At 34.3% G+C, this 13,348-nt stretch overlaps 1 protein-coding gene across 1 annotated transcript; it reads right to left on the bottom strand.

Moving 5' to 3' along the window:
* Positions 1-431: 431 nt before the first annotated feature.
* On the bottom strand, positions 432-3,683 carry LOC120080602 (DNA-directed RNA polymerases II, IV and V subunit 3-like). The gene is made up of 3 exons (XM_039035325.2): positions 2,850-3,683; positions 2,248-2,485; positions 432-914 (listed from the first exon to the last, which is right to left on the bottom strand). The coding sequence occupies exons 1-3, from the start codon at positions 3,299-3,301 to the stop codon at positions 642-644; spliced, it is 963 nt and encodes a 320-aa protein (XP_038891253.1). The 5' UTR covers positions 3,302-3,683; the 3' UTR covers positions 432-641.
* Between the last annotated feature and the right edge of the window lie 9,665 nt (positions 3,684-13,348).

Here is a 13,348-nt window from a genome sequence, read left to right as displayed (position 1 = left end):
CTAACCAAATTATTTCACCAATTTCATCCACAATGAGCAAATTTCTTGGAAAGTAAGTTGAATAAAGGGTTTCTGGAACTTCAAAACTATCTGAACTTCCATTTTGAATGAGAATGTCTTTTCAAACAAGTCATTAATATTTAAACTCTTTTGATAAAAATGATTTAAAATACACTTTTAAATGACTGCCAAACACTTCAATTTTTTTTTAAAATGACTTTTTTTCTCAAAATTAAACACTTGAAAAGTTAAATCCATCGCCTAAACTTCAACGAAAATGTCTGATGTCACACTAATACAGTTAACGATACCCAAAAACAATGTTTTTTCACCATAGGTCGTCTTGTTCCAATTTCAGGACGCTTAGAAGACACAGTAAAAACTGCACCAAGGAAGCAGCCCTGGAAAATCATTAAAGCATTGCTTGAAGATAGTAGAAAGAAGCTAAATTAACTACGAATCCGTGTCAAACAATGCCAAAGACACTACATTTTAATCATTTCCAGAAGCTAGGAATGCATAAAATATGTGAAAAAAGATTGCACTAAACCAGGTACATTCATACAGAAAATGGGATGGTCCACGAAAACAAAATTCAAGTCAGTCCTCACCTCCTAGAAACATATGGATACGCATTTGGATCATCCACCTCGCATATGTGCACCTAACTCACCAAACTGATCATCTGCTTCTACAGTATCATCTGAAAGGCGGACTGCATCCAGCTTCTGTTTCAGGATATCTATGGCATTGAGTATCAACTGGGAAGCTTTGATTGCACCAGTAGATTCAACTGTGAAGATAAAACTATCTTCTTTTGCAGTAATATCCACTAGTCCAGCTTTACCCATAGCTTCTGCTTTCTTAATCACCTCATCATCGTAAGTGTATGCCTCAGGATCAACCACCGTAACCTTTATAAACAAAATGAGCAACAAGAATTCAGCAAAAAAGACAAGAAACACAAGTGAATATATATATATATATATTAGCTATAAGAAACAAGACAATTTCTAAGTTTGAATGATGCGTATACTTCCTTTAGCCATTGGCAAAATATCTCAAAATCTGGATGTTGATACAATTAAATAAAAAGATCTAATTCGTTGGCAATCCTTCTAAAATTTTACACCAATCAGGTGCAAAAGTAGTGAGAACGAATCATGTCCTAAATCCTGATGCCCCAACTATACATTTTTTTTAAAAAAAAAAAAACAAGACATATCCAGATTGGAGTCACCAAGAAAATAAACAAATGAAAAACTCAGAGCCAATTGAAAAAACAAAGTCAAAAAGAGTACCATAACTGGAGTAGAATAAACAACACAAAACCAGCTGCAACCAGACTTATACCTTGAGAAACTTAAACATCTTAATGAGTGGCTCTTGTAGGAATCTCATACACTTCAAATTGAACTTAAAGAAAAGATGAGAACTTCTCCACGTCCTCTGAAGAAGATGCTTAAAGATTTGGAGAAGATTTAGGCCTAAAGCCACTCCAATAGCTTCATCATTAAAAGCCTCTTTGGGAGCTTTGGAGCTTCGTTTTTTCCAATGAAGAACGTAAACATTCTGATCCAAGTTTTCACAACTAAGACTTACTATAGGTTCCTTATCAGACATCTGAAAATCCTCTCGAAAAAATGTCTCCTTGAATATCTCATTGGTTCAATAGAAACAATCTTCAGAAAGACAATTATCAACAGAAGAATGAGAAAACATAGAAGCTAGTTGCAAAGAGTTGGAAGCTGCAACTTAGTCAGATGGGAACAGGATCATGACTCGTCATTCCTTGGGAGGTTCAGGAGTGGAAAATCTTCATTCTGAGAATTTCTGGCTATGGACATTTGAACAAGAATAGAATGCTCTTTGGAGGTTGGTCGTGAAAAGCAAATATGATGTTGACTACTTAAGAGGCTTAATCAATTTCAAAACCTGGAGAGGTTCTTCTAGGCCATGGAAGGAAATTGCCAAAACAAGCAGTTTTTTGGGGCAAAATGTCAGCTATAAGGCAGGATCTGGTAGCTCTCCTATTTACGAGAGAACCAGCAGAGTACTATAGTTTATTCTTTATTCTAAATGTTACAAACATGACGTCTCTGCATGACAAACCACAAACAACAGACAATGATATTAAGGACAAATACCGTCCACATCACCTCTTCAACACAACCCTCTGGGCAATTGCATAATAGTACTAAAGCAACAAATAAGAAGAAAACTAAAATGAGGTTGTATGAGAAGAACCTGATGAGTAACAGAATCAAATTCAAATACTCTGGTTGGGCAACTTTCAACCCAAGTTCTCTTTTCCTCTGGAGTTAATGTGTCCATTAGGTCCTCATTGATATGAATGCTCGGCTCATACATGAATGTCACAGTTGCTGCAGGCGACCATTTTGCATGATCTTTACCAATCCCCTTCCTAGCTATGGCTCGCAGCCGCAACTCTTGACCACGACGTAGCTTCACAATGATTATTCCTCTACAATCATCACAAAACCAGCTCAAAACTGGGGAGCAATTACTTAATGAACCATAATGACACCAAACTAATATTATATTTTTCTCAATCACGTTGCAATGTTGCATAGAAAGAACAAGTTAGAACTTAAAAGGCCGAGCTTCTGAGTTGTAGTGATGGATTGTCTCTAAAAATGTGTAATCCCCTAAGCCTCAACCTCCATTTATAACCCGAATAGCAAATGGAGTTGCAGACTAAACATTACAGACCACGCCTAGGGCTTCACAACCTAATGCAATAATCAGGTAAAACCCCCCAACAACTGAATAATGCTGAGAAAATGGCAAGAATAAACACGTATGAGAGACAAGAGAGTAAGACATACTTGGAATCCAGCGCTTCACCAGTAGCTGCAGCAGAATCAGAGAAATCAACGGGGACAACAGTGTGATCAGAACTATAGAGATCCTTGCTGGTGACGTCTAGGGTTTGGTCGTTGTGGCACTTGGCGCGAAGGTGAAACTCGACAGAGCAAAACTCGCATTGGCCATCACCATCGCAAGCATCGCAGTCGCGAGAGAAGCGCATGGACATGGCACGCTCGCTGGTGAGAGGAATAAGACCGAGGCGATGGGCGATGAACTCGTCATTAAGAACAGAGGAGTTCACTTCAATTTCAACCAGGTCAATGGCGATGGTGGGCACCTCGGCGATCATGACGCGGCGGAGGGCGTTGGCCATGCTGGCGTCCGTGTCACGGAGCTCGAATTTGGCGTAATCATCTCGGAGTTCTCGGATTTTTACCTTTGGAAACCGCTGGTAGGAACTCCCTTCCATGCCTCCCTCCTCTGTCCTTTTGGCTCACTCTCTTTCTCGAGGGTTTATGGACGAGACCGTATCTTCCTTCCAGCCTTTTTTTTTCCCCCTTTTTTAGTTTTTAGGCAAGGTGGGTTGGGTGGCAAGTTAGTTTGAAGTCTGAAACTAAGGGGTTGTTTGGGCTGAGAAGTGGAGTTCTAAAATTATGGTGAAAATAAACCTTAGTAAACATTATTTTCAACCCCACGAACTATTTGCAAGATCTCCCTTTCTTCTCCCTTGTTTCTTCCGTCTCCTTTCTTTTCCAATTGAAAGAAATACTCAAATCTAAGATGTTCTTCCTTCTCTCTTTACTTCTCCATCCATTCCACGCCTATTATAACTTTTTTATTCTACCTTCTCCATCGATTCCACTTCTCATATGTGGTTTTAGTCTCTTTCAGAGTTGTCGGTGTCGTCTTCAAATCTAGTTTCGCATCTCTTCGTCGAAACCAAATTTGAATCCTTAGCCCCTAACTTTATTTCATCTAACCTTTCACAGATCTATAGATCTACATTTATGGTGGTACTCTTCTTGCATGTTTTTCTCTAGATCCTTCACAGATCTAGATTTGCGCCTCTTCACCTCTATCGATTGAGGTTTCGTCTTACTTCTTCCCTCTCGTTACTGTTCTAAACGTGTCTGTTCATTCTTCCCCTTGTTGTTCCAAGCGAATATTATCCCTTGTCGCTCCAATCATTTGATTCCCTACTGCATCATTTGATTTTCTCACTCTGTCGATTCAACCTAGACGATTGTGCTTGGTGGAGGGTGGAAGTTATCGTTTGGAGAGTGGTAGGGGGTGAAGGACAAGTTGTGGAGCTTGGTAGGAGGGGAGGTCATAGGTAATCTTCTTTTCCCTTTCCCAGCAAATGATGAGGTCCAATTTTTTTTTTCAATTTTAGCTCAAAATTTTGTAAATTATGCTCTATGTTTGTCTACGGTTGGTCTCCGAATTTAATTTCATGTTCATTGTTTTGCCATTTTCGTCTCTGTTTGTCCATTATTTGTCCATTTTGTTAATTTTGACAAAATGGAGAAACGTGTGTTTTAGGCTGCTACTTCTTGGGTTGATTCTAATGTTACTGCTTATACTTATCATGGTGGTGTCAAAATGAAGTTGTGTTTTGTTGTTATGGATTTGCTTCTTTGTTTTTTGTGCTCTTTAGGTATTTGATGAATTCCTCACTTCAGGGTTTCTTTGTTTTGATTAGGTTATTTTCATTCTATTGATGAAGAAGGATGGATTTTCTCTGTGTAGTGTCCATTGTTTGTCATTTTGGTCTATGTCTATCTATTGTTTATTACTTTTGGCCTCTGTTTGTCCATTGTTTTGCCATTTTCGTAAATTTTGGTATCTGTTTGTCCATTGTTTGTTCATTTTGTAACTTTTGGCCTTTACTTGTCCATTGTTTATTGTATATTGATTGGCAGTGAGGTACTACTTATATTGTATTCATTGTCATATCCCCTATTTTTAGGATGCTTTATTGTATATTGATTGACAGTAGTTGTTAAATACTGTTTATTGTATTCATCATTGTCATATCCCCTATTTTTATGATGATTTATTGTATACTGATTGACAGTGGTTGTTGGTTACTGTTTATTGGGTAAGTCAAAATCATTGACTTTTATTTATATATGAGTCTCACTTAAAAAATTGGTGGGCCAATAGTTCACACAACTATTATATATGGGTCTCACTTCACTCCAACTTTAGGCCAAACTCATTCCATCTACTTGCTTAATGCAATTGACACATCATTTCTCTTGTCTCCACTATTTTCTTATCTTGTGCTTTATTTCACATTACCATGAACTTCTGTGCATCTTTTGGTTTCTACTCTCTCTATTGTTCGTCTCTGATTTTCAATTATTTTTCCTTGAATGAAATGATTTATCATTGTTTGTCTCTGATTTAAAATCAATTGTTGGTCATTCTATCTACATTGTTGATTTCTTATTTACCATTATTCATGATATTATCTATAATTCAAGTTTCAATGAATGAATTTCATAACTCTAAGGTTGGACCCCATTCCGTTTTTTTTTTTTTTTCACTTTATAATTATGGTCTCGCTTGCCTTCAACTATAAGGACAAACACATTCTATCTGCTTCATAAATGCAATTGCTATGTCTTTTCCCTCTTTCTCCAACATTTTGTTATCACGGTTGTTAACTAGTGTCTTCCTACTATAACTTGTTTTGTGTAGTACTAATGTTCTTTATTGTAACTTATTTTAAGGTTCGTCTTGCTATGAATCTTGCTAAGGTGATAATTATCTATCATTATTATGGAATTTGAAATTATCATTCTATTTTATGTAATTCTTTTCGGGGTTTAAGTTACACACTTTTCTTTCTTACTTATGTTTGTTGCTAATCATTATTTTTTATGTGCTCTTATCAGGGTGGACTATTAGAATACTCGAGTATTGCTTGAGGTTCATTTACATGAATTTAAAGTTGTTTGGAGAAATATTCATATATTCCTATTTATAGTTGTTTGTATGATGAAAATATTCATATATGTTTTTTTTCTTATTTATAGCTGCTTGGATGAATTTATCTCACTTAAAAAATTTGTTATGTTTGGATGAATAACATGAATTTATAGTTGGATAAATACTTGAAGGATTTTTATGTTTGGATGAATAACATGAGTTTATACTTGTTGCTAAAATTTGAAGGAATAACAAGAATTTTTTTTAAAAGAACCCAAAAAACCACTGTTGTTTAATATGGCATTAAAAAAGAACACAAAAAACCAGTTTTTTTTTTCTTTTTTAAAAAAGGATTAACAATCCATAGGTAACTCGTTTCTAGAATAATATGAAAAAAGAACATAAAAAATCAGTTTGTTGTATTACTTATTAAAAAAGGATTACAAATCTATAGTGTGTTTGTTTTTAGAATTACATGAAAAAAAAAAAGAACATAAATGATCAGTTTGTTGAATTTGTTTTTTTAAAAAAAAAGAGTCACAATCAACCGTGTAATTGTTTTCAAAAGAAATATTGGTTATATACAAAAGTGATTGTTTACTATGGAATTAAAAAAAAAAAGAACCTAGGTTAATATGGTATTAAAAAGAACATGAAAAATAAGTTTGCTGGATTTGTTTTTTTTTAAAAATAGAGTGCCAATCTATAGTAATCTATAGTAACATAAAAAGAGAACACAGAAAATTAATATTGTAATTATTTTATGATCTAAAATTTATTTTTCAGAACCAAATCCAAATTTTTTAGTATATAATGGACTCAACAGAACTAGTTACGATACTAATAGTATTCACAACTTCACAACATCAGTTACTTTTAATACTAGAGTTATTACTGAATGACCATAGGAGGATAGAAAACACATCACACAACAGTAGACATCGTATTAGACAGTTAGCATACTTTCAACTCGTTCATGAGTCCAACCTATGTTGTCATCAAAGTACAAGAATGGATAGATATGTTTTGTCATTCTATGTCATTTACTTAAGACAATTGGCGGATTAGTCAGAACAGAAGTTATAGATGTAGAGGAGATGGTTGTCATGTTCTTGCATATCTTAACCCACAACGTTAAAAACCGAATAGTTCAAAGAGAATTTGTACGGTTTGGTGAGACTATTTCTAGGCATTTCAACTCCGTTTTATTAGCGTATACGATTATACGCCATGTTGTTAAAAAAAAACTTTTGTCGATCACAAAATCATGTACAATTCAGAGATAGAAATGGTTTAAGATACAGTTTAAACCAACGTCAGTTCGATGTGACTTATTTGTTAGGTGAACGTGTGCGCATGAATATTTCTTGTTTTTTTTCCTCCGCAGAATTATCTAGGTGCATTAGATGGCACGTACATTAAGGTAAATGTCAGTGCAACTGATCGCCCAAGGTATAGAACGAGAAATAGTGAAATTGCAATAAATGTACTTGGTGTTTGCGATACAAATGGTGACCTCGTATGCATCTTATCAGGGTGGGAAAGATCCACAGCTAATTCTCAAGCTCTCAAAGATGCAATATCATGACGTAATAAACTTAAGGTTCTGAAGGTAACTAGGTACACATACTATCTCTTCCTACTCATTGTATTTCTAGTATAAGGTTTGAAACAGTTGGACGTTCAATAGGGTATTATTATCTATGTGATGTCAAGCACCCAAATGTAGAGGGTTTCTTGGTGCCATATAGAGGCGAAAGATATCATCTTTCAGAGTGGCCTAGAAGAGGTAATGCACCAACAACTCCATGAGAATTCTTTAATATGAAGCATTCTTATGCACAGAATGTCATCGAGAGAATGTTCGGGTTGTTAAAGGGTAGATGGGCAATCTTACGAGGAAAATTATACTACCCAGTGCAAATCCAATGTCGAACCATCATGGCGTGTTGCCTTCTACACGATCTTATCAATAGGGAGATGAATAACAGTGAACTGGTCAAGGATTTGGATGAGGTTGATTCAAACTTTGCTACAACTGGGGGGGATGAGATTAATTACATTGAGAGTTCAAATGAATGAACCCAATGAAGGGATGACTTAGCGTAATAGAGGTTTGCTAAATTGGAGTTGCATAACGAGTAGTGCCTTTATGCTTCTTTAATTAATTAGAACACTTATTTTCTTTGTCGTGTGTTGTGAAATGACTTCATTCAAAACTCTCTTAATATCATTATGTTTACTACGTTTTGTACTTCACTTCACCCATTAATTATGTTCCATACATTTGCTTGTTGTTTAATTGTAATAAAATGTGCACGTGTATATACTAAAATATTAAGTTCCTCTAGAGCCCTAAAGCACACTTGGAATAAGAGGAAGAAGCGAAGCTGGTCAAGTGCTTGGTGGCGTTGGCTGCATCTGGTGGATGGAGATCAGATAATGGGACGTTTGGACTTGGGTACTTGGCACAACTACAACGTATGATGGCTGAGAAGTTGTCTGACTGTAATATCCAAGGATCGCCAACTATAGATTGTCGAGTTAAATCCCTAAAAAAAAAAAACTTACCAAACGATTGCATAGAGGACCGACTTGCGGTGGATTCAGCTAGAATGAGGAATTCCAATGCAACACTGTATAGCGGGAGTTATTTGATGGATGGGTGAAAATGCAATTTTGTCTAAATTGTTTTATGAATATTGGTAACCTAATCATAACATCCACTTTACCCTTCATGTAGAGTCATCTTGCAGCAAAGGGTACACAAGTCGTTCCCATACTATGATGATCTAGCCTACATCTTCGGCAAGGATCGGGCTACGGGAGCACTGTTGGTGACCTTTGTGGACTTCGGGTCTAACGTGCCAAACCATATGAATGATGGTGTTCCCATTGGTGAATCACAATATCCGATCAACCCCACGATATCTAGTTAGGGAATGGACATGTCACAGGATGAGATACATGGAACACGTACTGGTTGAAGCACTGAAGAAGGAAATGCTTCGAGAGAAAGTAAGAGGAAGCAACATGGAAATCAATTTGAAACGGCAGAGATTGTTAAGAATACGATGGACTTTGCAAATGACCAGTTGAAGGCGGTTGTAGAATGGCCGAAAGAGAAGTGTTCAACAGAGGCTAAACTGTGTGCGAAAGTCTTGAGCCAACTCCAAAATATTTCTGAATTGCATAACCGACAGAGGTTGAAGCTTATGCAAATCATATTTCACAGCGTGCAAGATACAAAGAGCTTATTATCCATTCCCACGACCCTAAAGTTGGACTATTGCAACCTTCTTCTTCAAGAGAATGTTTGACCAACCCGTATTTTGGACTACTTTTCGATAATGAACAATGATTACTTTGTTTCAATTATACATTTAAGTTTGTAGTAGATTTGGTAGAAAATCTTGTTGGTCATATTTTAGTCATGCAATCATGAGTTAGTTATTTTGTTTTAGATTTTTTTTGTACCTCCAAAAAAGAACTTTACATATGAAACACATCAATTGCATCCTAAAGTAATATACTTTTTTTTTTTTTTTTCCATGTTAGCCAAGGTACCTCCCAAAATGACAAAAAAAATGATTAGCTTTTAACATAAATTAAAATACGATTAATTTTGTCTAAATTGGTGGAATATATAGTTTTAATTATATTTTTATGATATTTCATATGCATAATTATTTGTATTATAAAAAATTATAGAAGAAAAAGTTACACACGGTCTAAAATAACGTACATTCAAATTACAGCCTATTATAATTCATACTATAATAAACTGCACTCCAAACACAGACTATTATAACACATAATAAAATATTTTGCACCCCAAACACAGACTATTATAAATCAGACTATAATAGTTTGCACCTCAAACACAAAATATAACAACACACAGTTTCTTATGACCCACAGACTATAATAACCTACTTTGCGTCCCAAAAGCTCCCTAATATGTTAAATTTAGAAAGTCTATGTTTGGAGTCCAAAATTGCGAATATGGAGTTCAATAAATGTGCAAAAGAGAGAAAGACGAGAGGATGATTTTCATCAATAAATGTGTAAACTTCAATAGTGGACACTATTGAAATTGGTGGAGTTAAGTTATTTAACAACGACTTATGAAGTCGTTGGGTCAAATACCCCTTGAGCTTTAAGGAATGTTTTTGGTGTGCAGTGTTAAACAGATAGTATTGCAAAGAAAAGCAAAGTTTAGGCAAGAAAGAATGAAATACGAATGGATTCCATTCGAAAATCAGTATACCAATAACAATTTGGATTTAGGACAAGGCTAAAAACAAGAAAGTTTATTTTCTCATTTCTCTAGTGGGTTTCTAGGATGAAAACCTGATTAAGGAATCATTTATGCCCCCAAGATGATATTGTCAACATTTTTTCTATCCCCATTGAGCGCAACAAGGTTGAAGATGGAGTGTTATGGAGCTTTGATTAAAACAACAAATGGCTCTTCTTTATGAAGCATGCCTACCATCTGGGGATCAAGTTGAATTTTGATTCCCTCCCCATTTTCTCTAGCATGGTGATAGTCATAAAGACTTGGGGTTCTCTATGGAGGGCGAGGGTGAAACCTAAAGTCAAAATAATCTTTAATGATATTGTCTCCAATATTTGTAACTTGTAAGTAAAAGGGATTTATTCTAACACCTTTGTTTATTTTGTGTATCACATTTGGAGTCGACATGTCATATGATGCAGTAATGCAAGTTTGCGAGAAAAAAATGGAATCTTTTCCTGCCGGTGAGACAACTGAGTCATAGACCTAAATTATGAAACATGTAAAAGAAATAACAGTTTCTAGTCTGATGCAAATACACACCGTCAAGAAGTAATAATTGGAAGTACTTCTAGTATTGTAACCAAGAGAACCTATGTAACAAAAGTTCTAAGAATGAACAAGATTTTTCTTAAGAATGCAATTGTAAAGTAATTAAAAATCATGTGTAGTGATAATTTTTTTTTAATAGAAGATAATGAAAATAAATGAGGGACTCAAATATGTGCACACCCTTTGATTAGAGAATGCCACCTTTCATGCAATTGCAATTTTGACTAAAACTTAAGCATGGTGAACCAGATTCAACACCTATTTGACCTCCTATAAAATATCTTTAGGAGTCTGAGTTGTTAAGCCTAATATGTCAACGGTTAATGCAATCTTAAGTAAATAAAAATACAATTCAAGGTTCTAAAGATTTTGTCCTAGGTCTAGGGTAAAAAACAAAGCCTTAGGTCTAAGATATTTTCCTAGATTGCTTTTATGAAATCCAAGTTTTATTTAATTCTTTCAATATTAAACTTAACTTTTGTATAGTAATCTAAGTGATTAATCTAGACTAATAATGAAAATAAACTCAAATCAAACCATGTTATGGGAATGGGCAAAGTTACTTTTTCTGCATGAAAGACTTATTTTTTTTCTTTTGGAGTATTTACATATTTGAATACCGAGGAAAAGTTTAGTCCATAATGAAATAAAAAGAAAGCAATAAATAAAGAGAAAGACATATTAAAAGTAAAGGCAAAAGAATATGAAAATAGCAATGAAAAACTTGTATTAAATTAATGGGAGAGAAGTACAAAACTTAGAACTTGAATGAAACTTGTAAACTAGTAGAGAAAAATGAAGGAAAATACAAAGTACATAAACCAAAAACAGTGCTAGAAATTAAGGGCCTATTTGGTAGGCAATCTGAAAACAGAATTTTGAAAACAAGAGATTTAAAGAAAACAGAGTTGTATTTCATGTTTTCAGATATGTGTTCGATAGTAGATTCATAAACTAAATTCCAATTTAAATAAATTCTTTTAAATATGTTTGAAAATATATTTAGTTTCTCACTAAACACTATCTTGAAATATAAACTATTATTAATTAATTAATGAACTTGTTTTATATTAAAACTTTTGTATAATTACTATTTTTAATATCATATAATATATAATATATTACATTTTAATTTAACAAAAATAATTGAGTTATAATATGAAATAGTATACTTGTTATTGTTTTTATCATTTTTAATATAATTCTGCATTTAAAAATTTTGAATTCAAAATCTAGATACCCAGAAAATATAAAAAAAAGTTGTTTTCACAATTTGCACTGTTTGGATCACAAAATCCGAAAATAGTTAAAATTAGATTGTCAACTAAATATATATTCACTAAATTCAATGAATCTGAAAACATAAAATAGAATTTGATGTCTACCAAACAGGCCCTAAGATACAATAAATAGAAATACAGGAAAAGAAAGAGCCTAAAAATTGAGAGCTCCTACTACAACCATCCTCAATCAACCCAACTTTCTTCGTCAAGGATAATTGGGTCTTAACACCCTACATCTTTTGACAATGATGGATCGGAAAGAGAATTAGCAAAACATCGAGCGTAATACAAAGAAATAACGACAACAAAAGTATTGGAATCAAAATTGGAATAAAAGTTGTGCGATATGTAAAGATGATGATCATGGTATGTCTTGAATCCTTGACTTCATACCCTATTTCTAGCCTTCAAACTATGGTTTCTTCAAGATCTTTTTTAGGTATAAAATTTTTTAGAATTGAGACATAAATCGATGGAGAAATCCTTTCCAAAACTACTGAAATCTCTGCCGAACTATTTTATATTATTGCAATTGCATCACTAACTGTAGTTTGCAAATTTCACCAATATCCTTCATAAAACAAAGAAATTATAAGAAAAGCTCCAAAAATCAAGGATCAAGGATATTTAATGAGCTCACGTGAAATCTTTCTGATTTCACAAGCTTCTATCATAATTCATGATGAATTAAACATGTAGAAAGCGGAAGCTAACAGAATCATTAAGCACTCTTATTACACTTAATTTGAGTACAAAATATACTAAAATAAGTTTTAAAACAGAAAAGGGCTTCAGCTAGTATACCTCTGAAGAATTCTACTTAATCCTTGCAAGTTCCATGAAATTGACCTTCAATTTCTTTAGTAGATGATGCATTGTGAATATGATGAAATTATGGTGTGTATTGCGACTGTAGTGTATGCGTTGTGCATGCAAGTTTTCCTAGTAAAATCCAAGTATAAATTCTACTAGGTTGCCTGGTAAGCCTAGGGTCGAACACAGGGATTATAGAGACAGTATGCGATAGTGATTTCAGATTTCTTTGCGGTGACAAATAACACAATGAGTTGGTTGGTATGTTTGTTTAAGGTATATATTCTATGCGGCGGACTTGAGAAAAGAGTTAATAACAACAAAAGTTACAATGAGTATGTGAGGGAATAGGTTGAGAAGGTATTTAGCTAGCGCTTCCTGAGATTGCGTTCAAGCTATGCGATCATGCTACACACATACAACAGCAATTCATCTTCTAATGCAAATGTTATAGTTCCTAGTTTTAGGACGCATGCAATGTATGCGATGATGTCTATAGGACTTATTCCTAAGTCTCTATTTTTTGCCTATACGATGATGAATGATGCACACAGATACAAGGTGACCACATACCATCATATCCTATCTCTAAGGTGCATGAGATGCGTTAATAACAAATAGAACTTATTCC

This window comes from Benincasa hispida, chromosome 6 (genome assembly GCF_027475165.1).
Source record: "Benincasa hispida cultivar pf3 chromosome 6, pf3_genome.v1.1, whole genome shotgun sequence".
Classification (NCBI taxonomy): Eukaryota; Viridiplantae; Streptophyta; class Magnoliopsida; order Cucurbitales; family Cucurbitaceae; genus Benincasa; species Benincasa hispida.
This window is presented reverse-complemented; position numbering and strand designations above follow the sequence as displayed.

What these genes read in the sequence shown, in the direction of transcription:
- LOC120080602 (XM_039035325.2), bottom strand. Translation starts at nt 3,301, where the DNA reads ATGGAAGGGAGTTCCTACCAGCGGTTTCCAAAGGTAAAAATCCGAGAA. An exon ending in GGTGAAGCGCTGGATTCCAA is followed by an intron (nt 2,486 to 2,849) that starts GTATGTCTTACT and finishes TGATGATTGTAG; the next exon opens with AGGAATAATCATTGTGAAGC. An exon ending in TTGATTCTGTTACTCATCAG is followed by an intron (nt 915 to 2,247) that starts GTTCTTCTCATA and finishes TTGTTTATAAAG; the next exon opens with GTTACGGTGGTTGATCCTGA.